The sequence below is a fragment of the Onychostoma macrolepis genome, chromosome 02 (assembly GCF_012432095.1).
Source record: "Onychostoma macrolepis isolate SWU-2019 chromosome 02, ASM1243209v1, whole genome shotgun sequence".
NCBI classification, from domain to species: Eukaryota; Metazoa; Chordata; class Actinopteri; order Cypriniformes; family Cyprinidae; genus Onychostoma; species Onychostoma macrolepis.
Window position 1 is genome coordinate 28,173,160 of NC_081156.1, and position 11,387 is coordinate 28,184,546.

Here is an 11,387-nt window from a genome sequence, read left to right on the forward strand (position 1 = left end):
ATTTACATATTTCAATAATAAATGCTTTTATTAGAATTCATTTATATTTTCTTAGTGATTAAGTTTAGCGGACTGTTTTTTTGTATTCTATTTTATGTGTGATAATGAAATTGAATATTACTTCATTTAATGCATATTAGATTAGAATATAATTTAAACAAATTAATCTGCCTTGGCACTGTTTCTTATCATTTAACTTTTGATGTATTATTGGAATAAAGTGTTATCTTCATTTTTATTCTTTCAACAAGTTTTAGTAATTTAGTAACAGTATTCTTTTTATCTTTTACCTTGATTGATGTGAAAATTGATTTTACTTTCTTAGTTTTTCATTATATATTTTCATTATAAAGTATTATTTTTCTGTTATTTCTGCATTATTTATTCACATTTACAATTAATTGTAGAGATGTTTGTCAGTTTTTTTTTTTTTTACATTTTTAATTAAATGTTAATTTATTAATATTACCTGTTTCCTCCATTTACATTAAGATTTTGACTTTTTATTACTTATTTTGCACCATTTTTCACTATTCAGTTATGCCAATAAAACAAGAGAAAGATGTCTTCTCTTTTTAATTCATTTTCATGACTTCCTTTTTCAGAGAATATATGTCATCTTCCTGCATGGATATCTCTGCAGAATACTTTAAGTTAATTTGCTGTTTAAATAGGTTCTTAACAACTGGACTATTGACAATTTTACTTTATAATGGTTATCTTGGACCATTTTTCATCATGCACACCTAAGCCACATTCTCTTTGTAGTTTTTCCACCGTGAATCAGGTCTGTTTCACAGAGGTCTCATTCTCGGGTCTCTGCTTGCAGACTTTTTTGTGGTCTCTGACTCACCTCCAGAAGACTGAAACCTGTGTGTGTCCCCAGATCTCTGCTCTTTCTCTTCCATTACTGCTGACAAATCTCTCTCTCTGCCCAGCTCAGGGGAGTTGTGGTTTCTAAAAGGTTTCTGTATGTTTCCCATGCCTCTATCAGTCTGTGTCGAGGAAAATAATATATCCGCCCGAAACAAGAGACAAATGGCCAGAGACATTGAGAGGAAGAGTGCCAAAACAACTGCAGCCAGTGAATCACACACAAACCTTCACAAAAATGAGACGCAACACAAGCGTTTTCACTGTTTTATAACTTCATCATCATTTTAATTATGTGTAATCTTAATCTCATGTGTAAACAAATTCAGAGGAGACCTCCATCATTGGCCTTCTGCTCTATATAAATAACATCCTGACCTCTTGTTTGGGATTCCAGACGTCCAGAACTGACATTTTCTCTCATGGACAGAATGCAGACTCTGATTCTGAATTCCAGATTTGCAGTTAGGACCATATGTATTTAGCATATTTATGAGGAATATAATGCAAGAACATCAGCAATGAGAACATCTCAATTGTGTTTTCCTATCTTTACAAACACAAACCCACACAGACTCTGAATTCTGATGGAGAAAAATGATCTTGGAGTCTAGAATCCAAATCTAGTGTCTGATTAATCTCATTAGTATCACTTAATCAGGGTTCGAACATAATCAAACTTACAGTACCTGAAAATGACGATTAACTTCACATGTACATGAGAAGAAAGGTAAATGACCCTTTTGATAAAGTCCATGAAACACAGCTGACCTTCATCACTTTTTTTTTTTTTTCTGCTTTCCGAAGGTACATGTGGCTGTAATCTCGATATTCGTTCCAGTCAAAATATTATCAGTAGTGATTTTTCAGTAGTGATTTTGCAAATTAAATAAAAACATAAAAAAAGGAATCACAGCGTGTTAGAGCTACAGTGCAACTGTTCAGTCATTCATGAAATAAACAACAAATATTTACAAACAAAATTCACAATTATAAAAAAATACTGTTTTTGACATTCACAACTAAAGAAAAAGAGGGAGAAAGAGTGTGTTGGAGCCCACTTGAAAAATCAGTTACACAATGGTTCTGCGCGTTTGTTAATCATGTTCTGGTACAAATGATTTGGATTAGCAGTGTTTGTACAGAGAAACAGGCAGTGTGACAGAACATAAAGGTATGTGTGTGGTTTTGTAACACCCTCTAGTGGAGATCAACCTCTCTTTGTAAGGCTTCTGAGCTTATTTGGACACTAGAGAGGCAGCTAATGTTGTGTTGAAGGTTTGAATGCGGTTGAATTGGTGTCTTCTCTGTATTGTAGCGTAGTTTAAGATGTACATAGAGTTATGTGTGTTTGAGAGTATGTGGCATATTCTTTATATGTGTGTAAATGGTTAAAACTGAGGGAGCATTTGGAATCATAACTTCACGTTTGCATGTAACCATGAGTAACAAGTCAGTTCATATTCACGGATGAAAACACATCCAAAGAAAGCTTCCGAATAAAAATAAGTTTAAAACACTAATCTTCTTTGCCATAATAGCTTGTTTTTTTTCACGTGTTTCTCGAGCCTGGATTTTACTTTGACCCTTCATTACAGCCTTCACAATCAAGCTTTAAGAGTTAACCATGATTCTCTCTAGCTCTTTTCCTGTGGACTTTATTTTTTCCCACCACCCCTAATCTCAGCCCCCTCTCTCTTGCTGCGTCTCTCTCTCTCTCTATGTGAGGTTGTGGAGAGGTTGGCTGACCCTCATGCAGCTCCAGTAAAGTGCCCTGGCCAGCGTCAACACCACCAGCAACAACACCGCCGCCCAGGAGGCATAAATACCCCCATACACACGTGCCTGGGACCACGTCCCTGCCTAGAGACAAACACAGACAGATTTTTAAGAACAGATTACAAAAATTAAGTTCAACTGGTAACACTTTACAACAAAGTTTTAACGCCAGGCATCACCAAAAATGTTTAAACGGTTGTTATGATGATGAACAGTGGACAAATAGGTAATTAGATGGGTGACGATAAACAACAGTGTATTTAAAGTTAATGATTTGAACTATTATGTTTAATCATACATTTGGGACTCTATGTACACATCTAATAAAAAAACAACAGAAATGGTTCAGATTAAGCAACGTGTCAATTGTGTAGTCAAAGAATAATAATAATTTAAAAAAAATAAAAAATAAAAACATACATACACATATATAGTTAATAAATATACTAAAGTGTACACTCACAATCAGACCAGCAGCTGCGATGCTAAATAGCAAGCACAGCAGGTAACACCACAGACTCCGCCTCCTCGGATATCTCTGGCCAATTGAAGATCTGGTGAGGAAAGATATGAGGAAGAGACCAATCAGAGGAATAGTAGGGTTACAGTGTGAAATTTCTCCGCCACTAGCATCAGAACACAGCATTCCAAAAATAATAACAGGTCATTGTTTTTTGAATAAGTATTTGGTTAAATTCCTGAACTAAGGTCTGTGGCTAACTCAAGTATCAAGGTTTTTTTTTTAATGTTTTTTTTTTTTATTCTATGACATAAAATAGATCAAAAATTTTTTTTGTCTTTTGTCTTGAAAAAGGCAGTTGATAACAAGTGGCTAAATGCCACTACAGATGTTGTCTGGGACATTAAATGTCTTCACTCTGATCTACTGAGGTCTGCTTTCACAACCTCGTTGTGTTTATAATGGCAACCTTAAAAAACATTCTATCACCAACTCTCAGGGAAAAAGTTTTTTTTTTTTTTTAAATAAAGGTTGAAAGAGCTGAATAATAGGATAATATTTGAAGACGTTGAAGTCGTGTGACCATGGTGTAGTTCATAGCCTATGTTTAGCTTTTTATTTTGACAACTGTATTTACATTTAGTCATTTTGCAGATGCTTTTATCCAAAGCGACTTACAATTGGGGAATACATAAAGCGATTCATCTTGAAGAGGCAATCAGACAGAGGAAGTGCTTTAGGATTCAGATTCCTAAAGACTGTGCTAATTTGTGAAAATTAAGTAAGAATAATGTGGGTCACAGAGTTTATTTTTGCAGTAATCCAAAATCCAATGGAAAATCCTACTTGGTTTTTGCTGAGGGAACCAAGGTGATGCTAACTTCTGGGCCGGCCTACAAAAATATGTCATCACTGCAGTGCTCTATTGGTTGGAGAAACAGTTAGTCCCGCCCCAAACTCATGCCATTGGCTGAGCCTATGGTGCTTTGTCTGTATGCTCATACAAACAGAGCAATGTTTTACAAGAGCCATGGATATGAGGGAATCAGTCAACGAACAGCTTAATAGTCTATAAGCTAGGACAGGATGTTCAAATGTTACGGAACATTCATCAACATCGAAAAAATTAAGAAAAAAGGCAGCAATTGCATTTCAGAAGCTAAAGCTGTGTATAGGGGATGCTGACAGGGAGACTAAATGTTGACTCATTTGCCATCTAAAAAAAAAGAGTTTGATTTATTTGGTACATGCGAAATGTGTCATGAATATCGGCTGAGAGATACTCACACTTTTCTGCAATGGGGGCATCGAGCCAGCGTCCTGTCAGTAAATTCGGTCCACTGAAATGTTGAGAAAGTGGTTGAGCAGCTAATGTGAGGCAGTAGCATAAATAAAACAAGAATAAATAGCCATCTGATATTCGACTTGGTGCAGAACCTGAGCCGAGTGATTCGGTCAAGATGTCACTGCAGTGGATAATGATACAGTATGATGTTGCTGTATTATGTATGCATGTACCAGGAAAGTGTTACTGCAGTGTCCGCAGGAAACTCTAGCTCCAGCAGGTTGTGGTTCTGGACTGGCTGGACCCGGATGGACTGGCCCCAAATTTATGATCCTCTTACTAGTCCAGACAAGCAGACAAACACACTTAATTCTTCACATGCACAATCCTGACTGTGACAAGATGATGCTTGAAATGTCAAAGATTTCATGTGTTTTAAATTTAACTTTGTCTCCTTCTGTTCTCTCTCTCTTACCAATAAGGCCGAGGGCAGGCGATCCTTTGGGATGTGACCTTGCAGATGAGAAGACAGTTACAAGGACACCGCACATATTTCTTCCCTGCAGGGGCATTCTTTATGGGCTGGAGAGAATGAAGGTTAATGAAAAAAACAGAAAGGAGGAGAGAGACAGAAAAGAGACACAATTAATTCTGGTTACCCAAAAATGAAAGTTTGTGTGGTTACTTACTACATGAAGAGTTAATTCTACTGTATGCAATCCTGAATCATTCAGTGTATATACACTACTGTTCACAATTAAATACAGTCTTGGTGAGCATAAGAGACTGACCCCACACTTTTGAATGGTAGTGTATGACAAAAGCCCATAAACCGTCAACCCCATTACATTTATCCAAATCAATTACTCAATTTGTGCATATTCTTGGCATTGATAAAAATGTATTGTTTACAGTCATGACCAATAACAGTATTTTGAATTGAATCAATAGCTGTAAAAGCATGCAACAAGTCAAAACTTTGACAAAAGTTGACAAGTTAACTAATTAATCCGTCCTGAGTTTTTAAATCATGCATAAAGTGTGCTCTGTCCTAACTCACTGTAGCTTCATTGCAGACTCCACACTTGACCACATGTTGGTGAATTTTGCCCTCGACACTGATGAGCGACTGGCACACCCTACAGCTGATAACTGGAGCACTGCCACTCTCTGGAGACGTCAGGGGGGAATACGGTGGAGGGTTCTCGCTCATCAACACAGGGGGTTGAGTCGAGCTCGGGAACGGAGGAAAACCTAAAAAGGAAGAGGTTGCCATTGCAGATTATGATAACATTCATGCAAGTTTTAGTGCACCAAAAGTCAGGATAAAATAAAAATTCATCCTATCTATTATCAAAATGCATGTTAGAGATCTTATTGTGAACGATTTATCCATGTATGTGTAATTTTTTATGATCACAACTTCAATGCTGTAAATGTTTCATTTATACAGTACATCCACAATTTCTGAATAACAGTATTATCAGTTTAGCAAAGATATATTGGCTCATAAAATGGCGTAAAACATGAAAGTTTAATTTACTTCTGAAAGTTTAAACTGAACACTGTAACTCTGGGAAGGTGAAACTGTTCTCTGTCACCCAGGCCATTAGGATTAACAAGAAAATCAGATTTGGTCTCGAGATCTGCTGAAAGGAGCTTTATAAGGAGACTGCTGGAATGTGCCTAGTAAATCATGTACACATTTGGCTATAACTGTGGGGGCCACATTTTTGAAAATGTGCTCACAAATACAGTGGAACATGTTAAAACTGATTTGTGAGGATATTTGAAAGCTCCCAAAATCAAGTTATAAACTCCATATAAAACCCAATGTCAGTGTGATAAAACTTAAATATTATGATAAAATTTCACCAGCATCACCACTTCAGTTAAAAATCGCCACCTCAACATCATCAGCACGCCCTTTGGTAACTTTATATTGGCCCAGCCCGCTCTGTACAATGATTGGTCGTGGTCTCCTCAGGCAATAATTTCAGGCTTTCTGAATGGTCCGAGGATGTGCTAATCATCAGTGTTTGGGTGTAGCTGGAGTTGGCAGATACGGCAGATTACTGTAAATGTGTAATGCAGAGACGCCGACTCACCGGTAAATGTGGTTAAATGGGGACATTGAAACCCCTTGTGCAGTCGTCCTCAGTCATATAACTAATTTAAGAAAATATTGCCATGTTATTATTATAATTTGTCGCGGGAAGGCCGATAACAGTACAGTAAACAGACCTCAACAACACCGAACAGTGATCTTCATTCATTCATTAGTTGCGTAACAGCCTCTCTGATGGATGACAAAAGTATGCGAGGACCAATTATTTTGTTTGACAAAATAATATCATCCTCCGGACGCAGGTGTATCGTACGCAACTGCATTATATGCGGAGCAGCATATATCTGCATGTATCTGCCTCTCCACTGCGATCCGCCACAAAACCATCCGCTCGGGTCCTGCCTCCATCATCACCAGCAGCATGCAAAATAAAGCACGAATAACCGCACAGAAACTCTACCGAACCTAGATCGTAGTAAATGCACTGGTGTGTGTGAGTGAGTGTGTGCGCGCGCGGCCCGTGACAGCGCAGAAAAGCGCCGCGCTCTCTAACGTTACTCACTCTGCGGTTTGTTGGGAGCACCGTGTGGAGCCGCTCCGGGAGACACCCCGCCGTTACCACTGCCCAAAGCTCCATCGCCGAGATCCGAGAGCAACGGGGACCGCTCGCCGTCCGCCATACCGAGAGCGAGGCGTAAGGAGGGGGAGCGGCGAGAGCTTGTATTGTTGTGCTACCGGAGAGTGTGTGGAGCCCGCCTGCGTCACGCGTACGTCCGCTGCTGTGGCAACGCGTGTGCGCATCCGTGCGCTCGGGGGGTGTATTGCATGATGCCCATGAGCAATAAAGCACGACACGCTGTTTATTCTGTCACTTACAGCCATTTCTAAGACTGTATACACAAGAGGTGTGTCTTCTCACAAATGTGTCCAGGCAGAAATGAAGCTCATTCTTCTACAGTTTGCGTTAAAATGCCTATATAGTAAAAACCAGTAATAAAGCATTTATCTGTCCTTTTAGGCTGCTCATTAGAAGAATGTGATCAAATAAAACAGTGCAGTCGTGAATATAAAGGTTTTCGCATTTGCCTATGATTGGTGAGGTAGTGTAGTCAGGGACTGCTTTGAGGATTTAACACTGTAAAGAATGACATTAAATAATATACTTTTTTTTTTTAAACAAAAAAAATTATCCTGAAATGGAACAGTTTATGGAGCCTTTAGACAAAATATATATATAAAACATATTTGCAATATTTGTTTTGTATCATAGTTGATACATCAGGCTTCAGTGGCTCTCATGATATAATTTTGCTCAGACAAATATGTAATTCGATGCAATCGCTGTTATTTGTATGGCCAAAATATAATATGCGTTGCTAAGGATTTCATTTGGACAATTTAATGGTGATTTTCTCAATATTTAGATTTTTTGCACCCTCAGATTCCAGATTTTCAAATAGCCTAGTTGTATCTCAGTCAAATATTGTTCTATCCTAACCATATATCAATGGAAAGTTAATTTATTCAGCTTTCAGATGAAGTATAAATCTCAGGTTCAAAAAGTTTACCCTTATGACTGGTTTTGTGGTCCAGAGTCAGTTTTATGGTCAAATCCTCTTACTAGCTAAGCCAATACAGTTGTATAATTTATTCAGTTTGCTTTAAGATATTATTTGAAAACATAAAGAGAAGCAATCATGAATTAAAAGGATTCACCATTTTATTATGCTTAAACTTACAAGAGAATTAAAACAGTTTTATAATACTGAATAACTGGACAGCAACATATTCTTACATAGGCACCTGTTCCTTTCCACTTGGATTGACTTGATTTGGAAACATTTTATGTTTGTTTCCTGATTCTAGTGTTAATTTTGGATTCAGCACTGTAAGTGAAAGACTGCAGAACTATATCTGTGGAAGTTGTCTATTCTGAACTGATGCAGCTCATGGTTCAGTCACTCTTTCTGTTTCTCTCAGGTCAGGCTGATGCAGTCCATTGGTCTGTTCATGGGCAGTGTGATCTCCAGTTCTTCTCTCTCCACAATGAATCGGGCATTCCCCTCCTGTTTGTGCACTGGGTGAGGCAGGTGAAGGCCCAACTTACTGAAACAAACAAGATGCACAGATATTTACATATGTAGTCAATACTAGATCTAAAATATTTCCCTAATAGTTTACTTACTACTTTGGAGTTCTGAGATCAAGAAATGTCTCTCTCACATCCAGCACCAAATCAGATGCTTTTGTATCTGGCAGTTTAACTCTTACCTTGCATGAGAAAAAAAAAGAGATTTTATGAGATTAATTAGATAATACAACTTTTAAAATGAAGATCAGCTCAGTCATTTGAGGACAGTCAAATGCTTTTACTCCAATCAGCCTTTGCTATCTGTTTTTAATGCACAATCAAAGCAAACTCTATCTCGTTCAGGGAGGAGAAAGGATGTTTCAAACCCCAGCCGTTTTTTTCTTTCCCTTAAGTCTCATTGCTGAATTTTAAGCTTTAGATGTTTGAAACTTTAAAATAGTTTAAAAAGTTTGGAAATCCACAATATAGTTGGGATTACAACTATTTCTTAACAGTTGTGCTACTCACTGTGCATTTAAGTGAACAGTAACTCCATGTGTAAGTTCCATGCAACTCTTAAGCAAATAGTTCACCCAAAAATGAAACTTTGCTGAAATTTTACTTACCAGCTCAGGCCAGCCAAGATATAGATGAGTTTGTTTCTTCATCAGAACGGATTTTGGGAAATTTAGCATTACATCACTTCCACACCAATAGATCCTCTGCAGTGAATGGGTGCCGTCAGAATGAGAATCCAAACAGCTGGTTAAAACATCACAATAATCCACATGACTCCAGTCCATCAATTAATGTCTTGTGAAATGAAAAGCATTGTGGTTGGAAGAAATAAAATACAACATTGAGAAGTTTAACTTTAAACCATCGCTTCTGGCCAAAATATGAGTCATATAATTATAAATATTCAGACAAGATGACCTGTTCACTGGAGAAAGTAATTTATATACTGCATGTATACAGGAATATTTTAGGCGAAAAGACGAAAGCTATGGTTTAAAGTAAAAAATGTCTTAATGATGGATTTGTTTTATTACAAACACACAACTTTTCACTTGGCAAGACATTAATTGATTGACGGAAGTTGTGTGGATTACTGTTGGATTATTGTGATGTTTTTACCAGCTGTTTGGACTCTCATTCTGACGGCACCCATTCACTGCAGAGGATCCACTGGTGAGCAAGTGGTGTAATGTTACATTTTTGCAAGTCTGTTTTGATAAAGAAACAAACTCATCTCGGATGGCTTGAGGGTGAGTAATGTTTGGGTAATTTATTCTTTGTAGTAAATGTAACTTTGCTAACACTTTATATAATAACCCTAATAAAGATGCTATAGTATTTGCTGAATGTTGTATTAATGTTTAAGATTTAATGAGTTAATAATAAGGAGTACCAGCATGCTGTCACAACACATGGATGAGGGGTCCTTTCTGCTCAAGCCAAGAAACAAATCTTCAGTCCCAACAGACTGTTTCAGCACAATCTCGTACCTAAACAAACAAAAACACACAGTGAGAGGCCAGCTTACTTACAGCTCATATGTGATTCAGTCATGCATGAATTTTGTTTTACTCTGGCTGTGGCCGTGGGTCAGTGAGGTCATCAAAATGTGCTCCCTCAATCACTTCATCCTCATCCCAGATGTTTTTGCTGTTCTTCTTCACATAGGCACTGCTACCTAAAGGGAAGAGAGAGATAAAAAGGAAATAGAAGGACGCTTTAATGTTCTCAAAAGTGAACCCATAAATAGGAGAGACATGTGACAATTTTTAACAAATTCAAAGAAATTATATAACAATTTCAAAGCATGTAAATTACATTTATAATGTAAATAAAATAAAACATATATGAAATCATTATTAAATATTTGTATTATTCTACATAGGCTATGTATACAAAATAACTTTTATAAAATCTATTTATCTCTCTTTATATATAATATATTACATTGTTATATATTTATATATTACACATTATTGCATTTCATCATTCTATGCTATATAAATACAGTATAGCCTACCCTCTTTGTTGTTTTTCCCCGAAGGTGCAGCAGGAGAGCCGATATGTCCCGGGCCCATCCTCGCCACGGGCTTCACTTGCTAAAAAAAAAAGGATAATAATTTAGCGACATAAGTTACATCTTTAGCAAAAGTTTTACAGTCGACAATGTAAAACAGCGCTTGTTAGAGGCTCAGACCTGGAGATCGTCTTCCTCATCTTCATCGTTTGGGGAGAGTAGAGCAGACAGCGCCTGGAGATCATGCACGGACGCGAGACCCTCCATCTCTGTTATTCGATAAGTTTGGACTAGAAGATGAAGGTGAGTTTTATACAAACTTTCTTTGTACTTAGTTCGTAAGGCGTCACTATGCTGCTCTTCCGGGTACTTTGTTTAGCGTTGCCATGGTGACTGCACGCGGCGTTTTCTTATATGAATAACATGGTGTAAAACTTACAAAAACACTATCGATGCAAATCAGGTATCAATTGCGAATTGACAGCTTACAGTGAAGTCTCAACTGAGATCGTTGTATTTTAAAACATTTTTTAAGTATTGTACATTTAAAAAGAATAAAGTATCAAGAATAATTTTGGAACTTTTCTCTTTGCTATTTTGTAGTACTAAGTGTCAGACAGCAGATGGCATACATTGCACATAAAGAACAGAACAGGTAAAACTGTAGTTTTCTGGTTTAGTACAGCTTTCTAGAGTGAGCAAACTGACCAAGTTTTTGTATATAAATATGGATTTACCTGTGCTTCGTTTGTCTCTTAAAAACAACGAGAAAGTTATACCCTTAAGAAGTCGGTTTTCCTGCACCTGTCTGTTTAT

General features: G+C 37.3%; 2 protein-coding genes across 2 annotated transcripts; both read right to left on the minus strand.

The window, feature by feature from the left end:
- Positions 1-1,108: 1,108 nt before the first annotated feature.
- pip4p1a (phosphatidylinositol-4,5-bisphosphate 4-phosphatase 1a) lies at positions 1,109-7,352 on the minus strand. The gene is made up of 7 exons (XM_058793384.1): positions 7,028-7,352; positions 5,458-5,651; positions 4,873-4,979; positions 4,631-4,736; positions 4,400-4,452; positions 3,116-3,206; positions 1,109-2,736 (listed from the first exon to the last, which is right to left on the minus strand). The coding sequence occupies exons 1-7, from the start codon at positions 7,143-7,145 to the stop codon at positions 2,593-2,595; spliced, it is 813 nt and encodes a 270-aa protein (XP_058649367.1). The 5' UTR covers positions 7,146-7,352; the 3' UTR covers positions 1,109-2,592.
- An 815-nt stretch (positions 7,353-8,167) lies between these two features.
- dnaaf6 (dynein axonemal assembly factor 6) lies at positions 8,168-10,942 on the minus strand. The gene is made up of 6 exons (XM_058762349.1): positions 10,752-10,942; positions 10,575-10,653; positions 10,127-10,232; positions 9,948-10,044; positions 8,651-8,736; positions 8,168-8,571 (listed from the first exon to the last, which is right to left on the minus strand). Exons 1-6 carry the CDS (start codon positions 10,836-10,838, stop codon positions 8,442-8,444), a joined length of 585 nt encoding a protein of 194 aa, XP_058618332.1. The 5' UTR covers positions 10,839-10,942; the 3' UTR covers positions 8,168-8,441.
- Between the last annotated feature and the right edge of the window lie 445 nt (positions 10,943-11,387).

What these genes read in the sequence shown, in the direction of transcription:
- dnaaf6 (XM_058762349.1), bottom strand. Translation starts at nt 10,838, where the DNA reads ATGGAGGGTCTCGCGTCCGTGCATGATCTCCAGGCGCTGTCTGCTCTA. An exon ending in ATGAGGAAGACGATCTCCAG is followed by an intron (nt 10,654 to 10,751) that starts GTCTGAGCCTCT and finishes TTTTTTTTTTAG; the next exon opens with CAAGTGAAGCCCGTGGCGAG. An exon ending in GGGGAAAAACAACAAAGAGG is followed by an intron (nt 10,233 to 10,574) that starts GTAGGCTATACT and finishes TCTTCCCTTTAG; the next exon opens with GTAGCAGTGCCTATGTGAAG.
- pip4p1a (XM_058793384.1), bottom strand. Translation starts at nt 7,145, where the DNA reads ATGGCGGACGGCGAGCGGTCCCCGTTGCTCTCGGATCTCGGCGATGGA. An exon ending in TGCTCCCAACAAACCGCAGA is followed by an intron (nt 5,652 to 7,027) that starts GTGAGTAACGTT and finishes CTTCCTTTTTAG; the next exon opens with GTTTTCCTCCGTTCCCGAGC. An exon ending in TGCCCCCATTGCAGAAAAGT is followed by an intron (nt 3,207 to 4,399) that starts GTGAGTATCTCT and finishes TTTCCTCACCAG; the next exon opens with ATCTTCAATTGGCCAGAGAT.